This window comes from Mercenaria mercenaria, chromosome 3, assembly GCF_021730395.1.
Source record: "Mercenaria mercenaria strain notata chromosome 3, MADL_Memer_1, whole genome shotgun sequence".
Lineage (NCBI taxonomy): Eukaryota > Metazoa > Mollusca > Bivalvia > Venerida > Veneridae > Mercenaria > Mercenaria mercenaria.
In genome coordinates, this window is record NC_069363.1 from 46,343,942 (window position 1) to 46,361,133 (window position 17,192).

Here is a 17,192-nt window from a genome sequence, read left to right on the forward strand (position 1 = left end):
TCAAGGTACAGAAATAAGTATAAACTGTAGTGTTGGTGATATTAGTCATCACTACTGATATATTGGAATTCCAGGATTACCAGAATATGTACACGATTTACCTGCTCAATTCTAGAATATGTTTGTCTCTAATAAGTTTTACTCAAGGAATACACCTCAGTCATATTTGTTTCGTATTTTTGGAATTTCACCGTAATTTATATATTAACGTTATAATTGGAAATCAACTTAGCTGATTTTAATTTGATAAGAATTTCATAAATTTTTAATGGAGTATATCAAAAATAGAAATTCGTGTTTATCTGGAATTATGCATGAACTTAATGAATATTAGTGTCCAGTATGAAGAGGGTGAAAGCTGTCTTACGTAATCATTTGATTGACTTTGAAATTCTGATTGATTGTTTTGGTACTAATTGCTCTGTGGACCGGCGCCTTCTAATGGATTTTTACCGTTGACATTATAATGGACAATTTACTGGTATAATTGTGTTTCCTGAAATTCCGTGAAAATTTCAGAAAAGTTATTTCAGTGCCTCTCATTCACAGAATCATTTAAATTGTTTTTAAGGAAATTGAACTGCGTAGATTTTCTTATCGGCATGGGGTGATATCGATTCAAAGATAGTTTGAATTTGAAAACAGCAAAAAAGTTTCATTCAGTCGTGGAATTCATGTGTAAATGTTACTGGGATTGTTATCACTTATGAATACTTTTTACAAGACAATAGAGAAGATCTGTCACAAAGGGGAATAATGATAATGAGAGTTAGAAAAAATTATCGGTTCAAGTTGATAAATGAATTTTATGAAGAAAGTTAAGGCTGAAAATGCAAATGATATGGTAATCATAATATGTTTACTGTATTTCTCGGAGACATGAACATTTTTTGCCATTCTCAGAAATGACATTACGGAGGGAAAAGCTGACATGCTGTGTAAAAGCTGCTCGTATTAACATGATTATCTAATGATGAAAATGGATAGGTTTTTTTTCTGCACTCTTTTTCTTCTAAGATAAAGTTTAAAATGCATATATTGTCAGTTGAGCAAATATCTGTGGTTGAAAAACAGATCGTATGTTACATGTATTTTTAAGGGAATATCATCATCAGACTTCTTCTGATCCAATTCTCTAAAAGTGGTTTCCATATTTAAGTTGTAAAGCCAGTTTTATTTCAGCGGGATCTCATGGAATCACTGATATAAATGTTTAGACTCCAATATCATCATTAAACTTTTTCTGATCCATTTGTCTAAAAATGGTTTCCATATTTAAGTGTAAAAGCAGTCTTATTATAGTGAGATCTCATGAAAATCAGATACAGATATTTAGACTCAGAGCTGTATAGCCAGAATCTTCAACATATCGAAACCAGTGAGCCAAGTGATTACAGCGTTGACGTTGACGATTATTGGGTGCTATACCTTTCTTGATAACTGTATTGGAATTTTTGAAAAAAAGTCTTGGAGGCCTCTCTATATAAATATATATTGATGAATATTCTTGGTGTGATTCATAGGATATTGATAAACAGCCGATAGGGATAAAACTGCTTGTAGCTAGCTGTATTTTCTAGTTAAATCTACATGGATATATTGATGATTATTAACTGAAGATGAAAACAATTATACGCATGTTGGCAAAAGCGTTACTAAGGAGAATTTGAAGTGTGACGTGGGATTTTCGTGTAGAATTGACGTTTGTTTCAGGTTTGAGAAAGATGTAATGAGATTTTATTTGATTGTGACGTAAATTTTCATAGCAGAAACAGACCTTTAGAAAAAAAACAATATGACATAGAAATGTATTGATAAGGTGCTTAATAATCCTTTTTATAATTTTTTTTATGCCCCCGAAGGGAGGCATATAGTTTTTGAACCGTCTGTCGGTCTGTCCGCAGGTTTCGTGTCTGGTCCATATCTTGGTCATCCATGGATGGATTTTCAAATAACTTGGCATGAATGTGTACCACAGTAAGACGACGTGTCGCGCGCAAGACCCAGGTCCGTAGCTCAAAGGTCAAGGTCACACTTAGACATTAAAGGTCATTTTTCATGAACGTGCATTGATGGGCGTGTCCGGTCCATATCTTTGTCATCCATGGATGGATTTTCAAGTAACTGTGCATAAATGTGTGGCACATTAAGACGACGTGTCACGCGCAAGACCCAGGTCTGTAGCTCAAAGGTCATGGTCACACTTAGACGTTAAAGGTCATATTTCGTGATAGTGCATTGATGGGCGTGTCTGGTCCATATCTTTGTCATTCATGCATGGATTTTAAAATTATTGGGCATGAATGTGTACCACAGTAAGACGATGTGTCGCGTGCAAGACCCGGGTCTGTAGCTCAAAGGTCAAGGTCACACTTAGACTTTAAAGGTCATATTTCATGATAGTGCATTGATGGGCGTGTCCGGTCCATATCTTTGTCATTCATGCATGGATTTTAAAATTATTGGGCATGAATGTGTACCACAGTAAGACTACATGTCGCGCGCAAGACCGAGGTCCGTAGCTCAAAAGTCAAGGTCACACTTAGACGTTAAAGGTCATATTTCATGATAGTGCAATGATGGGCATGTCCGGTCCATATCTGTCATTCATGCATGGATTTTAAAATAACTACGCATGAATGTGTGGCACAGTAAGACGACGTGTCGCGCACAAGACCCAGGTCCGTAGGTCAAAGGTCCTAAACTCTAACATCGGCCATAACTATTCATTCAAAGTGTCATCGGGGGCATGTGTCATCCTATGGAGACAGCTCTTGTTTAATAATTAAATTTAATAGATTTAACATAAGTTTTATGTAACATAATTTTTATATGGGTGTGAACAGAATTATTGCCCTTCAGATTATAAAGAAAAGATGTTAAGGTAGTTCTGCATGTGTGTTACTTTTTTTGTCATCTGATATGTAGAATGCTGAGGATCCATCCGGCATATGGAAAAGAAAAGTCATCCTACTGTTATCATTAATGGCAGCCTGTTAGTTTATAAAAATGGTAACTTTACTAACTTTCTAAATATAAGATATAGTTACGAAAAGGTTGACATGATTGTGATTAGAACTCCAGATATTGCTTGAAATAATGTTAATTGCTTTAAACTTTAAAACTTTAAATTGATTTTGCCTTTGCGACCAGTGCAGACCATGATCAGCCTGCATAGACGACCAGTGCAGTAAATAATTTTAAATTTTCAGTGAACACCCCTTCAAATAATAAATTGTATTGCCCAAATTGAATTATGGATCAGTCCATTTTATAAATTTAGCAGGGTTAAGTAAAGTTTGAGACACTTTCTCTTTATCTCTGTAATTACTTGATGGATCTGATTCAAACTTAAAATGCTTATTCCTCATCAACAACCATATCATATGGCACAGGGGCCGTAACTTTCAAACCAATATTTTATGAATTATCACCCCTTTTCCGGTTAAAGTTTTGGTGCACTTTAATTGTATATCTCTGTTATTACTATATGGATTTGATTCAAACTTAAGATATTTCCACGTCAGCATTTACATCATATGGCATCATGGTATATAACTGTGGTACCAATTTTTCATGAATTAATACATTGTCCTGTTTTTAGCTGGTGAGCTTTTAAATTTGTGATTGCCCTGTGTCCATCGTCAACAGTTTTACTGTTAACACTCTAGAGGTCACAATTTGGCCCAATCTTAATGAAACTGGTCAAAATGTTACCCCCAATAAAATCTTGGGCGAGTTGGATATTGGGTCATCTGGGGTCAAAAACTAGGTCACCAGGTCAAATCAAAGGAAAAGCTTGTTACCACTCTAAGAGGCCACAATTATGACAATATCTGTATGAAACTTGGTCAGAATGTTAATCTTGATGATCTTAAGGTCAAGTTCAAATCTGGGTCACATGGGGTTAAAAACTAGGCACCAGGTCAAAAAATCAAAGGAAATGCTTGTTAATACTTTAGAGATCACATTTATGACTATACCTTCATGAAACTTGGCCAGAATGTTAATCTTGATGATCTTTAGGTCAACATGTTGGGTGAAAAACCTAAGGTCACCAGGTCAAATCAAAAGAAAAAGCCAGTTAACACTCTAGAGGCCACATTTATGGCCATATCTTAATGAGACTGGTCAGAATGTTAATCTTGATGAATTTTAGATCAAGTTCAAATCTGGGTCAGATGGGGTCAAAAACTAGACCACCATGTCAAATCAAAGGAAAAGCTTGTTAACACTCTAGAGGCCACATTTATGACAATTTCTCTATGAAACTTAGTAAGAATGTTACTCTTGGTGATCTTTAGGTCAAGTTCAAATCTGAGTCAAGTGCAGGGGTCAAAACCTAGGTCACTAGGTCAAAAAATCAAAGGAAAAGCTTGTTAACACTCTAGAGGCCACATTTATTCATGAAATTTGATCAGAATGTTTGTCTTGATGAAAGTTAGGTTGAGTTCAAATATGGGTCATGTTTGGTCAAATACTAGGTCACCTGGTCAAATCAAAGAAATACCTTGCCTATGCAAAAGGTGTCATATTTTAAGCGGGATATTGATTAAATTTGATCAAGCTGTCCTCAGGTGAGCAAACTAGGACCATTTGTTCCTCTTGTTATACTTAGAATTTAAGGTTACTTTTGATGCATTTTCACTATATCTCTGTTATGTAACCAAATGGATTTGTTTCAAACTTTAAACAGTTGTTTCTCATCATCACTCACATCACATGACATAAGGGATTATGCACTTTCACTCTATCTCTGTTATAAACTTATAATTAAATGGATATGATTCAAACTAAAAATTATAAATGTTCCACATCATCATCATCATTATCATACTACACAAGGTTCATTATTAAACTATGGTGCAAATATTTCATGAATTATGTCCCCTTTTTATACACCCGTCTCTGAAAGAGTGGAGCATATTTTGTGAACACCTGTGGCGAGCGGGTGGCCAGCGTCCAAAGCATGTCCGCTCTGTAAGTCGAACAGTTTTCATCTGATCTTAGCCAGACAATGTTTGTGGGCATAATATCTCAGCCAGGTTTGATAACCACCTAAACAGCCCCAGGCACTCTTGGATTATATGGTTCTAGAATTACTCTAAAGTCTGACAGGCGTATTTTGTGACAGTCTGGCACTCTTGTTTCTCAACTAAAAAATCAGTTTAGTTTTGATGGTTTTTTCAGCATACCTTTGTTGTTGCTAAATGGATATAATTGATACAAGGACCACAAATCTTGCAGTAATAATGTTGAGTTATGCTCGATCTCACAGTCTTTACTTAGAATTTCAGGTTAGTTTTTATGCTTCTTTTGGCCTGTCTCAGATATTGCTAAATGAATTTTATTCAAACTTAAAATAGTTGTTCCAAATTATTACCACATGATATGACACATGGTGCATTACTCTTGCAGAAAGTTACCATGAATTATGTCCCTTTTATACTTAATGTTTTGATTCACTAAATTTACCTCTATCTCCGTCGTTACTAAATACCTTTAAAACTGTACAATATCATCATTTACATTGGGGTCATTAAACGCGCAAGTGGCATCTCCAACTTCCTCAGATGTGCCCAGTTTCACTATCCAGCATCGAAATAGTCGAGCACGCTGTCTCCTGTGACAGCTCTTGTTTCTAAACCTGGCATGCAGGTAAGCAAATATAAAAAATATGCACACTCATTTCCTTAAACTAAGAATTCTAACTCGACCAGCTAATAACCTACATACATGTAGAGCAAAATCTGTCTCCGGTTATCCTGCAATAAACTCTCGTGCAGTGATGTCATCCGATCCAGGTGCGTACTAAGCACGGTTGTAAAAAGTAGTTACCATTTTTTCTAACACTGTTGATACTAGTATGTCGTGTTAGAATCGAAATAACAAGTTCCCAAGTGTGATTTATCATAGAATAACCCTAGTTTTTCGTTCTTATGCTAAAAAATATATCACTCAGGCCTACAGCCTTCGTGATATATTCTTACGCATAAGAACTCAAAACTTGGGTTATTCTACGATAAACATTAGTTTGAGAACTTATTATTTCTTAAATAATCAATCTGTTTTATATATGAAACATCAATTTCACAATTACTAAAGGATTTTAATTTTTCATCCGACTATTCCAGCTGTGTATCCCTTATAGAAATATCAAGAGCACTTAATAATACCAACATTTCTTCCTAAGAAATAAGATTTATGTAAATTTCTAAATGAATATTTTCTGCAAGTGACAATCTCAATTATTACCCATAGTAGGTGTGAAATCTATTAGAAATGTCAGTACATGTATTAAAATATCAGTATTAAAAATGGTAAATTTTGCAGAATAAATTGTGAAAATAAGGAAAGGTCCTTTTCATTACATTATTATTCTTTAAGAATAGAATTTGAATAAAAAAACTGATTAGATTTATGGACAATTAATGAAATACAGTAAAGTAATGTCATTTATTTGAAATTCTGTCGGTATTTGTAAGGAAAATTAATATGAAAAGTAATACTATAGAGAGCTGTCTGTTTAGAGTATACATATTGACAAGAATTGTTTATAAGATAATTATTAATTTTCATTTTTTAGCCTGACTATACGCAGTATGAAGAGCTATCAAATTCAACCCGGCGTTGGTGCCGTCTGCACCTTGGTTAAAGTTTTAATGCACTTTCTTTTTATCTCTGTGATTACTAGATGGATTTGCTTCAAACTTAAGAAAGTTGTTCCTCATTATAACCCGCATCATATGGCACAAGGGCTATAACCCTCTCTTGCTGCAATATTTCATGAATTATCTCCCCTTTTTATTTAGACTTTCAGGTTAAAGTTTAATGTTGGTGATATTAATGATATTTCACTCAGACCATGCACCCTGCAAGACTGGTCATTTTAAAACAGGCTGGTTAAATATCTGTTTTCCATTACATCGCATTTGTTTCCATTTATATTATGTAGTGTCATTTACGTCATAGACAGACACTATGATGGAGAGAGACTTGTTTTTTGCACCATCTATATTGAATTTGACAGCAGTTTTGTATAACAGATTCTAATTCATTTTAGATTTTGGAATGACTAGTTCTCAGGAATACTAAATATGATTAAAGTTAGAAGTAATGGGAGTTTTATTTGTATATTAGTTTGACACAACTGAAAAATCTACAAAAATAAGTCCTCCACAAAACTTAAATGTTATTAATTCTGCAGTCTTCTAGAAATGAAACGTTTATGGTGTCAGTTATTTTCTGCATCTGTTTTAATCAGATGATGAAGCAGTTTCACAATGTAATAGAAAAACAGTACCGTTAAACACAGAAGCTATATTGACTTGATGTGAAAACAAGTACTGTTATATTCTATTATAAAGAAGAACGGTTGAATTATAATCTATCTAATCTAAATTATGTTGTCTTCTGATGTTGCAAAAACCCACATACTAATCAGTTTTATTGCATTTATTTAAGAATTAAATGCTAATTTTGTGTGTTTAGATGGGTATAAACCACATTGGGACATTTTGAAAATCTGTTTATTGTTCTGTTAATTATCTGGGATGAACTGCAAGAATTCCCAATGTGAATTATACCTACCTAAATGCAAAAAAAAAAGTAGAGTTCAATTCTTATATTTACGTATACATTTTTACAGCACCTTGTTATAAAAATAACTGGTTTGCGTTCCACAAGTATCAGAAAATCAAAGTAAGTCTTGCAGGATATCGATCTTTTCAACAGCTAAATAGAAAAGCCAAAAGATAACTCATTGTTTTTTAATAATTTGCCTTCCGATAAAAAAAACACTTCCTGATCCTTAAAAACCATAACATAAATGAGAAAGACCACAATTAAGTTATTTTACTTTATGACATTTATGAATCAGGAACCAGACTTTTGTACAAATGGGGTTACTTGGCTCCTTTTGGGGACAACTAGAGCTAAAAATAGAAAAAAGCATTCAAACAACTTCTTCTCATCAACCACTTAATAGATCTTCATCAAACTTCATCAGACTTATAATCTGTAACATCATCATAAAGTCCTTTCCAAATTTTATTCAAATGGAGTCAGTGGCTGCTAGAGCTAAAACTAGATGATACATGTACCTTTTTTAAATGATTTCTTTTCTCAGACCTTTATCAAACTTGATCGGCAGCATCCTTTTAAGGTCCTTTTCCAAATTAATTCAAATTGGGGCACTTAGGTAGGGCTAAAAATAGAAAAATCTTTGAACAACCCCTAGATGGATCTTCATCAAACTTGGTCTGTAACATTATAGAAAGGTCCACTCCAACGTGATTTCAAATAGAAACACCCAGCCCTTTTCAGGATCCATTAGAGCTACAAACAGAAAAACCTTTAAATAGCTCCCCATAAACTGCTTAGTGGATCTTCATCAAACTTTGTACGTAGTGTCTTAATAAGGTCCTTTATGAATTTAGTTCAAATTGGGACACTTGCATGTAAAAAAAAAAATTGAATAACTTCTTGTGAACCACTTCATTATCTTCATCAAACTTGGTTCATAGCATGAATACAAAGACCTGTCCCTGTTTTGTTCAGATAAGATCAACACTTGGCCCCGATACAGATCCCAGCAAAAATATCGGAGAACTGTTTTTCTCGCAACCGGTTAACGGGTGTGAAAAAATGATGGTGGATTGACTTTGTCACCACAGTTTTCAAGGTGTAAGAAGAGATGACAATGTGTATATGAATGTAACAGCTGCAGGTATATATTATAATAATATACTAGGCTAATGTTGACTTCGAGGTCAATATGTAGTTCTGTTGACCCATCTTAAAATTTACTATTGACCTTAAGTTACATACATCCTTGGTCAATATTACTTTCAGGGAGATCTGCTACATAATATTGACTTCAGTGTATTGCCTATAATTGTATAGTTTGATTTTGACGTTTGAGAGTTCAATTTACCGACTTGTCTGCCGATTAGGGAAATCGACATGATTTACTTTGCCTTATTTAGGTAAGAACTGCTTATCATACTGAATAACATTACCTAAATAATGGACTAGTACAAAAACATAGCTGACCTCAAAAACGGACTATATAATATGACATTTTACATCATAATATTTATATTTTACACTATAGGAAACCCCTTATTGATTATTATTATATAACCAATACAACTAAACATATCGTATTATTAGTAACGACCTTGATACAGTGTTTGTTTGTCAATAAATTGTTAGGAAAAGGTTTATTTCTTAAACGTGTGAGATAAATGTAAGATGTTACATAGATGATAAACTTTAGAAGTTTGGATTCAATTTTGGACAGTAGATTATGACCTGTTGTTATAATGTTTGGGTATATGAAGCTGATATTTCATTAGATGTGAAATCAATTATAAAAATACATGGAATTTATCAAAAAGTGGTATAAGCAAGAATTTAGTGTCTGATTGAACAGGGTTTTAGCAGTTTTTATATTCACAGTGATGATATAGTTGTGTTTAAAATCAGTCAAACATTTCCTGTTGCCTTTAGCCATTGTTTTTAGCTCACCTGAGCATGAAGTGCTTAAGGTGAGCTATTGTGACTGGTCATTGTCCGGCGTCTATCCTCATGCGTGTTGCATTGTCTGTCAACAGCTGCCTTGTTAACACTCTAATGGCCACAGTTGCAACCCAATCTTTATGAAACTTGGTCAGAATGTTTGTCTTTATGATCTCTAGGTCATATTTGAAACTGGGTCATGTGTTGTCAATAACTAAGTCAGGCCAGATCAAAGGAAAATCTTGTTAACACTCTAGAGCCCACAGTTTAAGTTTGAAACTAATGAGAATTGGTCAGAATGTTTGTCTTGATGACCTCTAGGTAAAGTTGAATCTGGGTCATGTGGGGTCAAAAACTAGGTCACCCGTTCAAATCAAAGAAAAAGCTTGTTAACACTCTATGGGCCACATTTATGATCCTACTTTCATGAAAGTTGGTCAGAATGTTAATCTTGATGATCTTTAGGCCAAGTTTGAAACTTGGTCATGTGGGATCAAAAACTAGGTCACTATGCCAGAGTAAGGAAAATCTTGTTAACACTCTAGAGTGCACAGTTTAAGTTTGAAACTCATGAGAATTTGGTCAGAATGTTTGTCTTGATGACCTCTAGGTCAAGATTGAATCTGGGTCATGTAGGGTCAAAAACTAGGTCACCCAGTCAAATCAAAAGGAAAAGCTTGGTATTACTCTAGAGGTCACATTTATGACCCTATCTTCATGAAACTTGGTCAGAATGTTTATCTTGATGATTCCTTGGCCAAATTGGAATCAGGGTCATGTGGGGTCAAAAACTAGGTCACCCAGTCAAATCAAAGGAAAAGCTTGGTATTACTCTAGAGGTCACATTTATGACCCTATCTTCATGAAACTTGGTCAGAATGTTTATCTTGATGATTCCTAGGCCAATTTCGAAACTGTGTCATGTGGAGTAAAAAACTAGGTCACCTGGGTGATGTGGATTCAAAAACTAAGTCACCCACTCAAATCAGAGGAAAAGCTTGTTAACACTTGATAGGACACATTTATGACCCTATCTTCATGAAACTCGGTCAGAATGTTTATCTTGATGATCCCTAGGCCAGGTTTGAAACTGGGTCATGTGTGGTCAAAACTAGCTCAAATCAAAGGAACACTTGTTAACCTTCCAGAGGCCACATTTATGACCCTATCTTCATGAAAGTTGGTCAGATTGTTTGTCTTGATGGTCTCTACACCATGTTCGAATCTGGGTCATGTGGGTTCAAAAACTAGGTCACCCGGTCAGATCAAAGAAAAAGCCTGTTAACACTCCAGAGGTTGTAGGCCCAGTTACTCAGGTGAGCGATCCAGGGTCATCATGACCCTCTTGTTTGTCTTAACCACAGCAGAGATAAATTCTGATGACTATATATAAAAACTTGGATTCCAGTAAATGCAATTTTAGTTCTTGAAAGAAATATCTGTTTTAAAAAGTGGTTAATCAGATTTTAGTCAAGGAATGACTTTAGTAACTTTTGATTTACATATATTTGTGTTCACTGAGTGCTTAATTATATGGTTATTTTAACTGGAGGTATTTCTTAAATTTGATTTTCCTATCCTGGTTGCACATACAAGATGGAGTATTGAATTCAATTAACATACTTTGCCTAAGGAATGATATCAATATATTAAAGAATTGTCATGTTATATATTTTGTCAAAGATTTGCATTAACAATTATATATTTAGCAAAAAGTCATTTAGAAAGGCAAGTTTGAAACTTTATTATTATACTCCCTGTGCCTGTTTTGGTAGGCTGCAACCAAGATATATCAGAAATAAATGAATTCTGAAGATACATGCTGTTTGGTTCATATTGTTGAAATATTAAAATATCTATATAAAACAAAATGTAAAACTATAGAAATTTCATTGAAATTGAAAAAAATAATCTACCTTTAAAAATGCTTTCTGTATATAAAAGGAGGGGATTACAAAATTTTATAAGCATAATAAAACCTACATTTGTATCAGAGATCTAACTGTGTGTAAGCTAAGGTCCTTTTGTTACTTAAATAAATCTCTATAAAAAATCATATGAAAACTACAGAATGTCACATAATTCCCTAAATGTGTTTGACCACCCCTTAAAAACTGAAATTGGTAACCTTATAGTAAACAAAAATATAACAGAAGTTACAAAAAATAGCAGTATATAATTTACATTTAGCTAAAAAGTGCTGGCAATTGTTACCTTCAAAATTCTGGATGGGGACAAAGAAAAACTTATCCTTTATATATCTTATTGATCTAAAAGCAGCATTACCAGTAAGTTTGTTCAAATTAAGCTGTCAGTGGCAATAAAGGTCTGCTTTTTACAATGCCAGTCTTGATGCATTACCCAACATTAATTTAATGGTCCTAAAACTCTAGCGTAGAAAGGTTTTTGCTGTGTATCTTTGAATGAACAACTGTTGCTGAGGCTTTTTTTTGCACAATTGAATTTCTGAGTAGTAAAGCTTAGACTTGTATCAAGATCTGATTGAAAGGAAAAGATTGCATTATAAACAAGTTTATTAAAGGCAAGGAAATAGAGGTTTTGCATCAATAAGATAAAGTTTCTCTTTCTGTTCTAGGTATCATGTCACTGGTGTCCTTTTAAATTTGTTTAAAATCACTGGTAAAGTGTAATAAAGTTATTTTATGGATCATGAATTTTAGCTTTTTTATTAACTTCCAAGGGGCAATAATTCTGTGCACACTTAAAAACTAATAACGTGAATATAACATTATATGTATACATAGGAATTTCGAAGCTGTTTCCATGAGAAAAAAAATGTGAATACAGGCTATTGTAAACATAGGGAAAAAACACTGTGAGTTTTTCAGTTAAAATGGAAAACTTCTTTGCCACTAGATTCTGTTCACAGTGATGTGTATTATAGATCAAAGACAAGGCTGCTTACAAAGCCATGATCATGTTGTAGGGCAAATGTTTAAAAAAATAGATATTACATGGAAATTCCTTACATCAACATACAAAATGAGATACAGATTGTTAAATAATATGCAAACTGGAGCATTATAATGATGTAAATATTTTCTTGTTGGAATATTAAGCTCTTCAATGGAGAAGAGCAAAAAATGTGACTCACCAAAGAGTACCTCGAAAGTGAAGAGCTGTTTCAAGACAACTGAAAATAAATTCACTCAAAATAGGGAGAAGAGACACCAGTTTCGATGGACAGTTTCAAGTGACGATATTGAACATCTTCACGTTACAGGTATTGATCCGTCCTTAAAACGGAAAAATGGCGGTTCTTCTTCGGCACCGCCACTGAGAGCACATTCCATTCATAACAGGAAGGAATATTTAAGAGAAGATGCCAGAGTCCCAGCAGGTAAAGTGCCCTGTTTAAGACAATTAGAAGGGAATAAAAGTGAGGGTAATTTACGTTCCAGCATGACAGAGTCGACAATACCTGAAGAAGACCTGCCGGTAATTGTACGGAGGCGAGGATGTACTCTTCGCGTTCGAATAACATCAATTACTGATGAAGATCTAGAAGCCTTTGAAAAAGAATGTGTAAGTTTCTTCATGCATTTCTTCTTCTCATTTTAAAAGATTGAAAAAAAAATTGATGATTTTTAGCTTGACTATTCAAAGAATAGCCTAACTATTCTACTCACCCTGGCGTCGGCATCACATCTTGGTTAACTCATTCTGCCCGCTGCGACGCATTATAATGCGTCGACCAATTTGTTAACTAATTTACACCACGTGCTGCTTACTAGGCGGGGTGTAGTTTATCTACATCTGGAAACCCCACGCCGCGATACGAAAGCGTCTTTACAGTAATAGCTCTGAATCCGCATGCCGCATTCAGTACGTCACATTCTTGGTCTTGAAATAAAATCTTTAGTTCTTTTTTAACAAGTTGGACCAATCAAATTTTCTGTTGCATAACATTTTTAAAACAAAATAAAACCGAATGTTTTTGAAAAAAATAAATGCCTTTCGTTGAAGAAAGCTGTAAAATCAGCTTTGTTCGTGTTATATTTGTGATTTCTCGAAGCCTGAAAATTACGGAGATTCTTTATTTGAGCGAAACGTAAAAAATTGGAATAAAGAATAACACCAACAAAAAATCATTGATAAAAGGTACAGTTGAAATAAATGCAACCCAAAAGTAAATACTTTTTTCGCATCTCACTATGCGGCAAATAAAGCCATCCTGCGGGATCAAACATGATTTTGATGAGTTTAAATGAGATTATTCATCATTATTATCATTCTAATACCTTTTATTACAAAAAAATTAATCATAAAACATTGTGCCAGAATTCATTTAAATTTGTCAAAAATAAACAGATAAATAAAAAAACATAGCTATGGAGCTAGAAAGGGCGTTGGATTATATTCCTTTATAGTACGGGTCTAATATTTGAGTGCGGAAAAAAATGAATTAAAATGATCGGGTATTTTATAAAAAAATGACACATCATTAAAGACAGACGTACAAAATTACTGCACAAAAATAACGTGTAAGTATCATACCTAAATGCAACAACAAAAATTTCATAGAATCAATTCACACTTCAACTGCGTGAAACATTTGTCACATCATTACTTTCTACAACGCACACAACACTGCCAGAACAAAACTGGTAGAAACTATGGATTATAATAATTGAAAAGAAAATAACTAAAATATTTTTTTCTTTTAACGTGTCAGATTAACTTAATCTCAACTCATGCACCCCCGATCTTTAATTTTAACCTATGCGATATAACAATCCTCGTGATGTATGAAAAAGTAAAAAATTCTTCGTTGATATCTATTTATTTATTTATTCATCTATTTATTTTGTGTTAAACTTCGAGACTGTCTCTTTATTATAGAAAAAAGAGTTAATAAAACTCAATTATTTTCGACAGCTTGATTTGTGGTACTTTAGGAACTCCACCACAAAATTGTATCAAAAATTCAAAATTTTTGGTAAAGTACATGTACAAGTTTTTCTGAAAATTAGCCCAAAATAATCTCATTTTCAGCACAATAAATTTCTGTCTAAAATAGATAAAATTTCATTTTATACATCATCATACTAAACACATATGCTATTTTTTTTATATGAGAATAACTTTATATTGATGCGTTTTGAAATTGCCTGGATGCGTATAAATGAGTAAATCCAGTGTTACAAAATGACAAAATAAGTATTAAAAATATTTAAAGAATTATCATACTTGTTTTTTTAATTAATTATGTGCATGATAAAACTTAGCATTTTAATAAACGATGTTTAGCCAAAACAAAAATCAGATGAATAATACGGTCATTTGTTTTGTGTCTTAATTCCAACAGTCCTGGTTGAAATGACTGTACTACACAGCTGCATGAAAATTAACTTTGATTCTATATAGCTACTTCAATTTACTTACAAGGAATGCAAATTCCATACCTATTAGCACATAATTGATTGTCATAAGTCACAAAATTACAACAACAATATCCCAGAGCAAAAAACTACAAAATCATGTTATCTCTCTAAAACATCTCTCGTATTCATGGTAGACTGGCTTAACAGCCTCCTAGGTGGCCTGAAAAGAATAAATATTAGCAGAGTAGAAGTGGAGAAAATGCTTAGGTCCGAATGATTAAAGTAGCATGTGGCTATCATTTAAAGGAATATAGCTTTGAAACTTATTTTTGCTTTTTTCTAGGTCAACTACAAACCTCACTAGGTCAGGTTACATAACTCTGACATGTATTTTGGCCAAATTATGCCCCCTTTTGGACTTAGAAAATCCTGGTTAAAGTTTTACATGCAAGTATGTATAGCTATCATTTAAAGGCATATAACTTTGAAACTTATGTTTTCTTTTTCTAGGTCAATCACCAACCTTACTGGGTCAAGTCCCTTAACTCTGACATGTATTTTTGCCAAATTATGCCCCCTTTTGGACTTAGAAAATCCTGGTTAAAGTTTTGAATGCAAGTAACTATCTCCAAAACTAAAGCAGATACTGGATTGAAACTATAGATATTTAACATTTAGGGTAATATTTCTGCTTCTGGGACAACAGCATTGGGAGCTCTTGTTTTTAAACTGAACATAATGGTGTGATGCAAAGTTTGAAAACCTGGTTTTTGTGGATTTTCCATGTCATTTACCTCTTATTTATATATAGTGGAAAGTAGTCAGTTACTTACTAACTGGTTAACTGACCATTATATAGAAATGTGAAACGTTTTAGATGGCTGCAGTCCAGATAAGTATTGACTAAAGTGTGCTGGTGGTGCCCCCCTCATCCCCTCCCCCAAGCACACACACAAATAATCTGGTTAAACTGTTACAGAGGTTCAGCATTAGATTCTGTACATTTATTTGAAGTACTTTTTGTGTCTTATTAACGAAGGTGAAGTTATATAATGAGAAAGTTATTTCTAGAACGAACAATTACAATGTTTCTAATATAACGCGACATGTCTCTTGCAGGATATCGTATAAGGCATGAATGACTGACTTGCACACCTAATTTGGTGCCCACTAATTGCTTGAGTTCAGTTTCGAGAAAATGTGTTCCTTTCCATTTGTCAGTGAAATTGATTTTAACGTGCTGAAATTTCTAGTCGGTCAATATTAAGTGTTTATAATGAATAAAACTGATATTTCTCAAATGAATTAAAGGTTGCTGTGATATCTTGAGAGCTGCAATGTATGGGGAATTGCATGGTTATTGCATGGTATTACTAACGATAGACAGAAATTGTGTCACAAAAATGGGATCAGTACAGAAGTGATGTTAATTGAGTAGACTTTAGTACTTTTGTTGTCTTGTAAGCAGGTTTTTAAAAAACTGCAAAATCTAAGGCTTTCAAATGCAATACAAATCTTCAGCATCATGAGGTGATCTTACAGGGCAGTTTTTATATCCTTAGGACACCGGGCACATGTTCATGCAATCTCGTTGGGCATAGGTAAGTGTTTTTGACAACAAACACATGAAAAGATTTCACTTCTACCTTCAGAGCTGTTTCCGGAAGTAAAGAAAATGAAAGTAGACAGGCAAAACTTGAAAACGAAAGTCGCATTTGCATTGATCGATAGTCAAGGGTCACGCGCAGGGGTCACCCCATCTAAATGTATGCGCATGGACTTTTTTTTTTTTTTTTTTCTAATGGGTAGTCAATTTTCAGCACTTTCTAATGATTTGAAAATAAACCTTGGCTTTTACACACATTCAGCTTTCATCAACAAAAAAATATTTGACACTACGGAATAAACACAAATCCACAGGGATCCCGGAACAGAGCAAGGTAATAAGGAGATATTGGAACTTCGTCCTTTTTGATGTTCTGTCTGAAAGTGGTCCAGTATATGCCTTGGATGTAAGAAAGTTCGGTATTTGAGAGCTGCAGAACCTAGACAACTCAGAAAATAATTTCAAAATGAATCTTCATTTAATAAAGTTGATTCTACAGAAGCGTGAAAGGGCCATCAGATGCTAATATTTTTTTTATACGTTACATGAGCGGAAAGGATATATCTGACCCAATATTGGGCAGAATTTAATAATCTCATTTTCAGCTAAAAAATTTTGTTTAAAGGTTTTTTCAATATATAGTACTTATAAATGACATTCAAACTATTCAAACAGACTTATCACATCATGAAATTACAGCTGCTCTATTAGGTTCTATA

At 33.8% G+C, this 17,192-nt stretch overlaps 1 protein-coding gene across 4 annotated transcripts in view; it reads left to right on the forward strand.

The window, feature by feature from the left end:
* The window catches only part of LOC123525808 (microtubule-associated serine/threonine-protein kinase 3-like), a 222,842-nt gene that overhangs the window by 48,723 nt on the left and 156,927 nt on the right, over nucleotides 1-17,192 (forward strand). The window contains exon 1 of one of the 4 annotated variants that reach the window (XM_053538363.1): nucleotides 12,526-13,068. The exons of the other annotated variants lie outside the window; for them this stretch is intronic. Coding sequence (XP_053394338.1) covers nucleotides 12,610-13,068 — 459 coding nt within the window. The 5' untranslated portion in view covers nucleotides 12,526-12,609. Of the gene's footprint in view, nucleotides 1-12,525; nucleotides 13,069-17,192 lie in introns of those variants that run through there. 4 annotated transcript variants of the gene reach the window in all.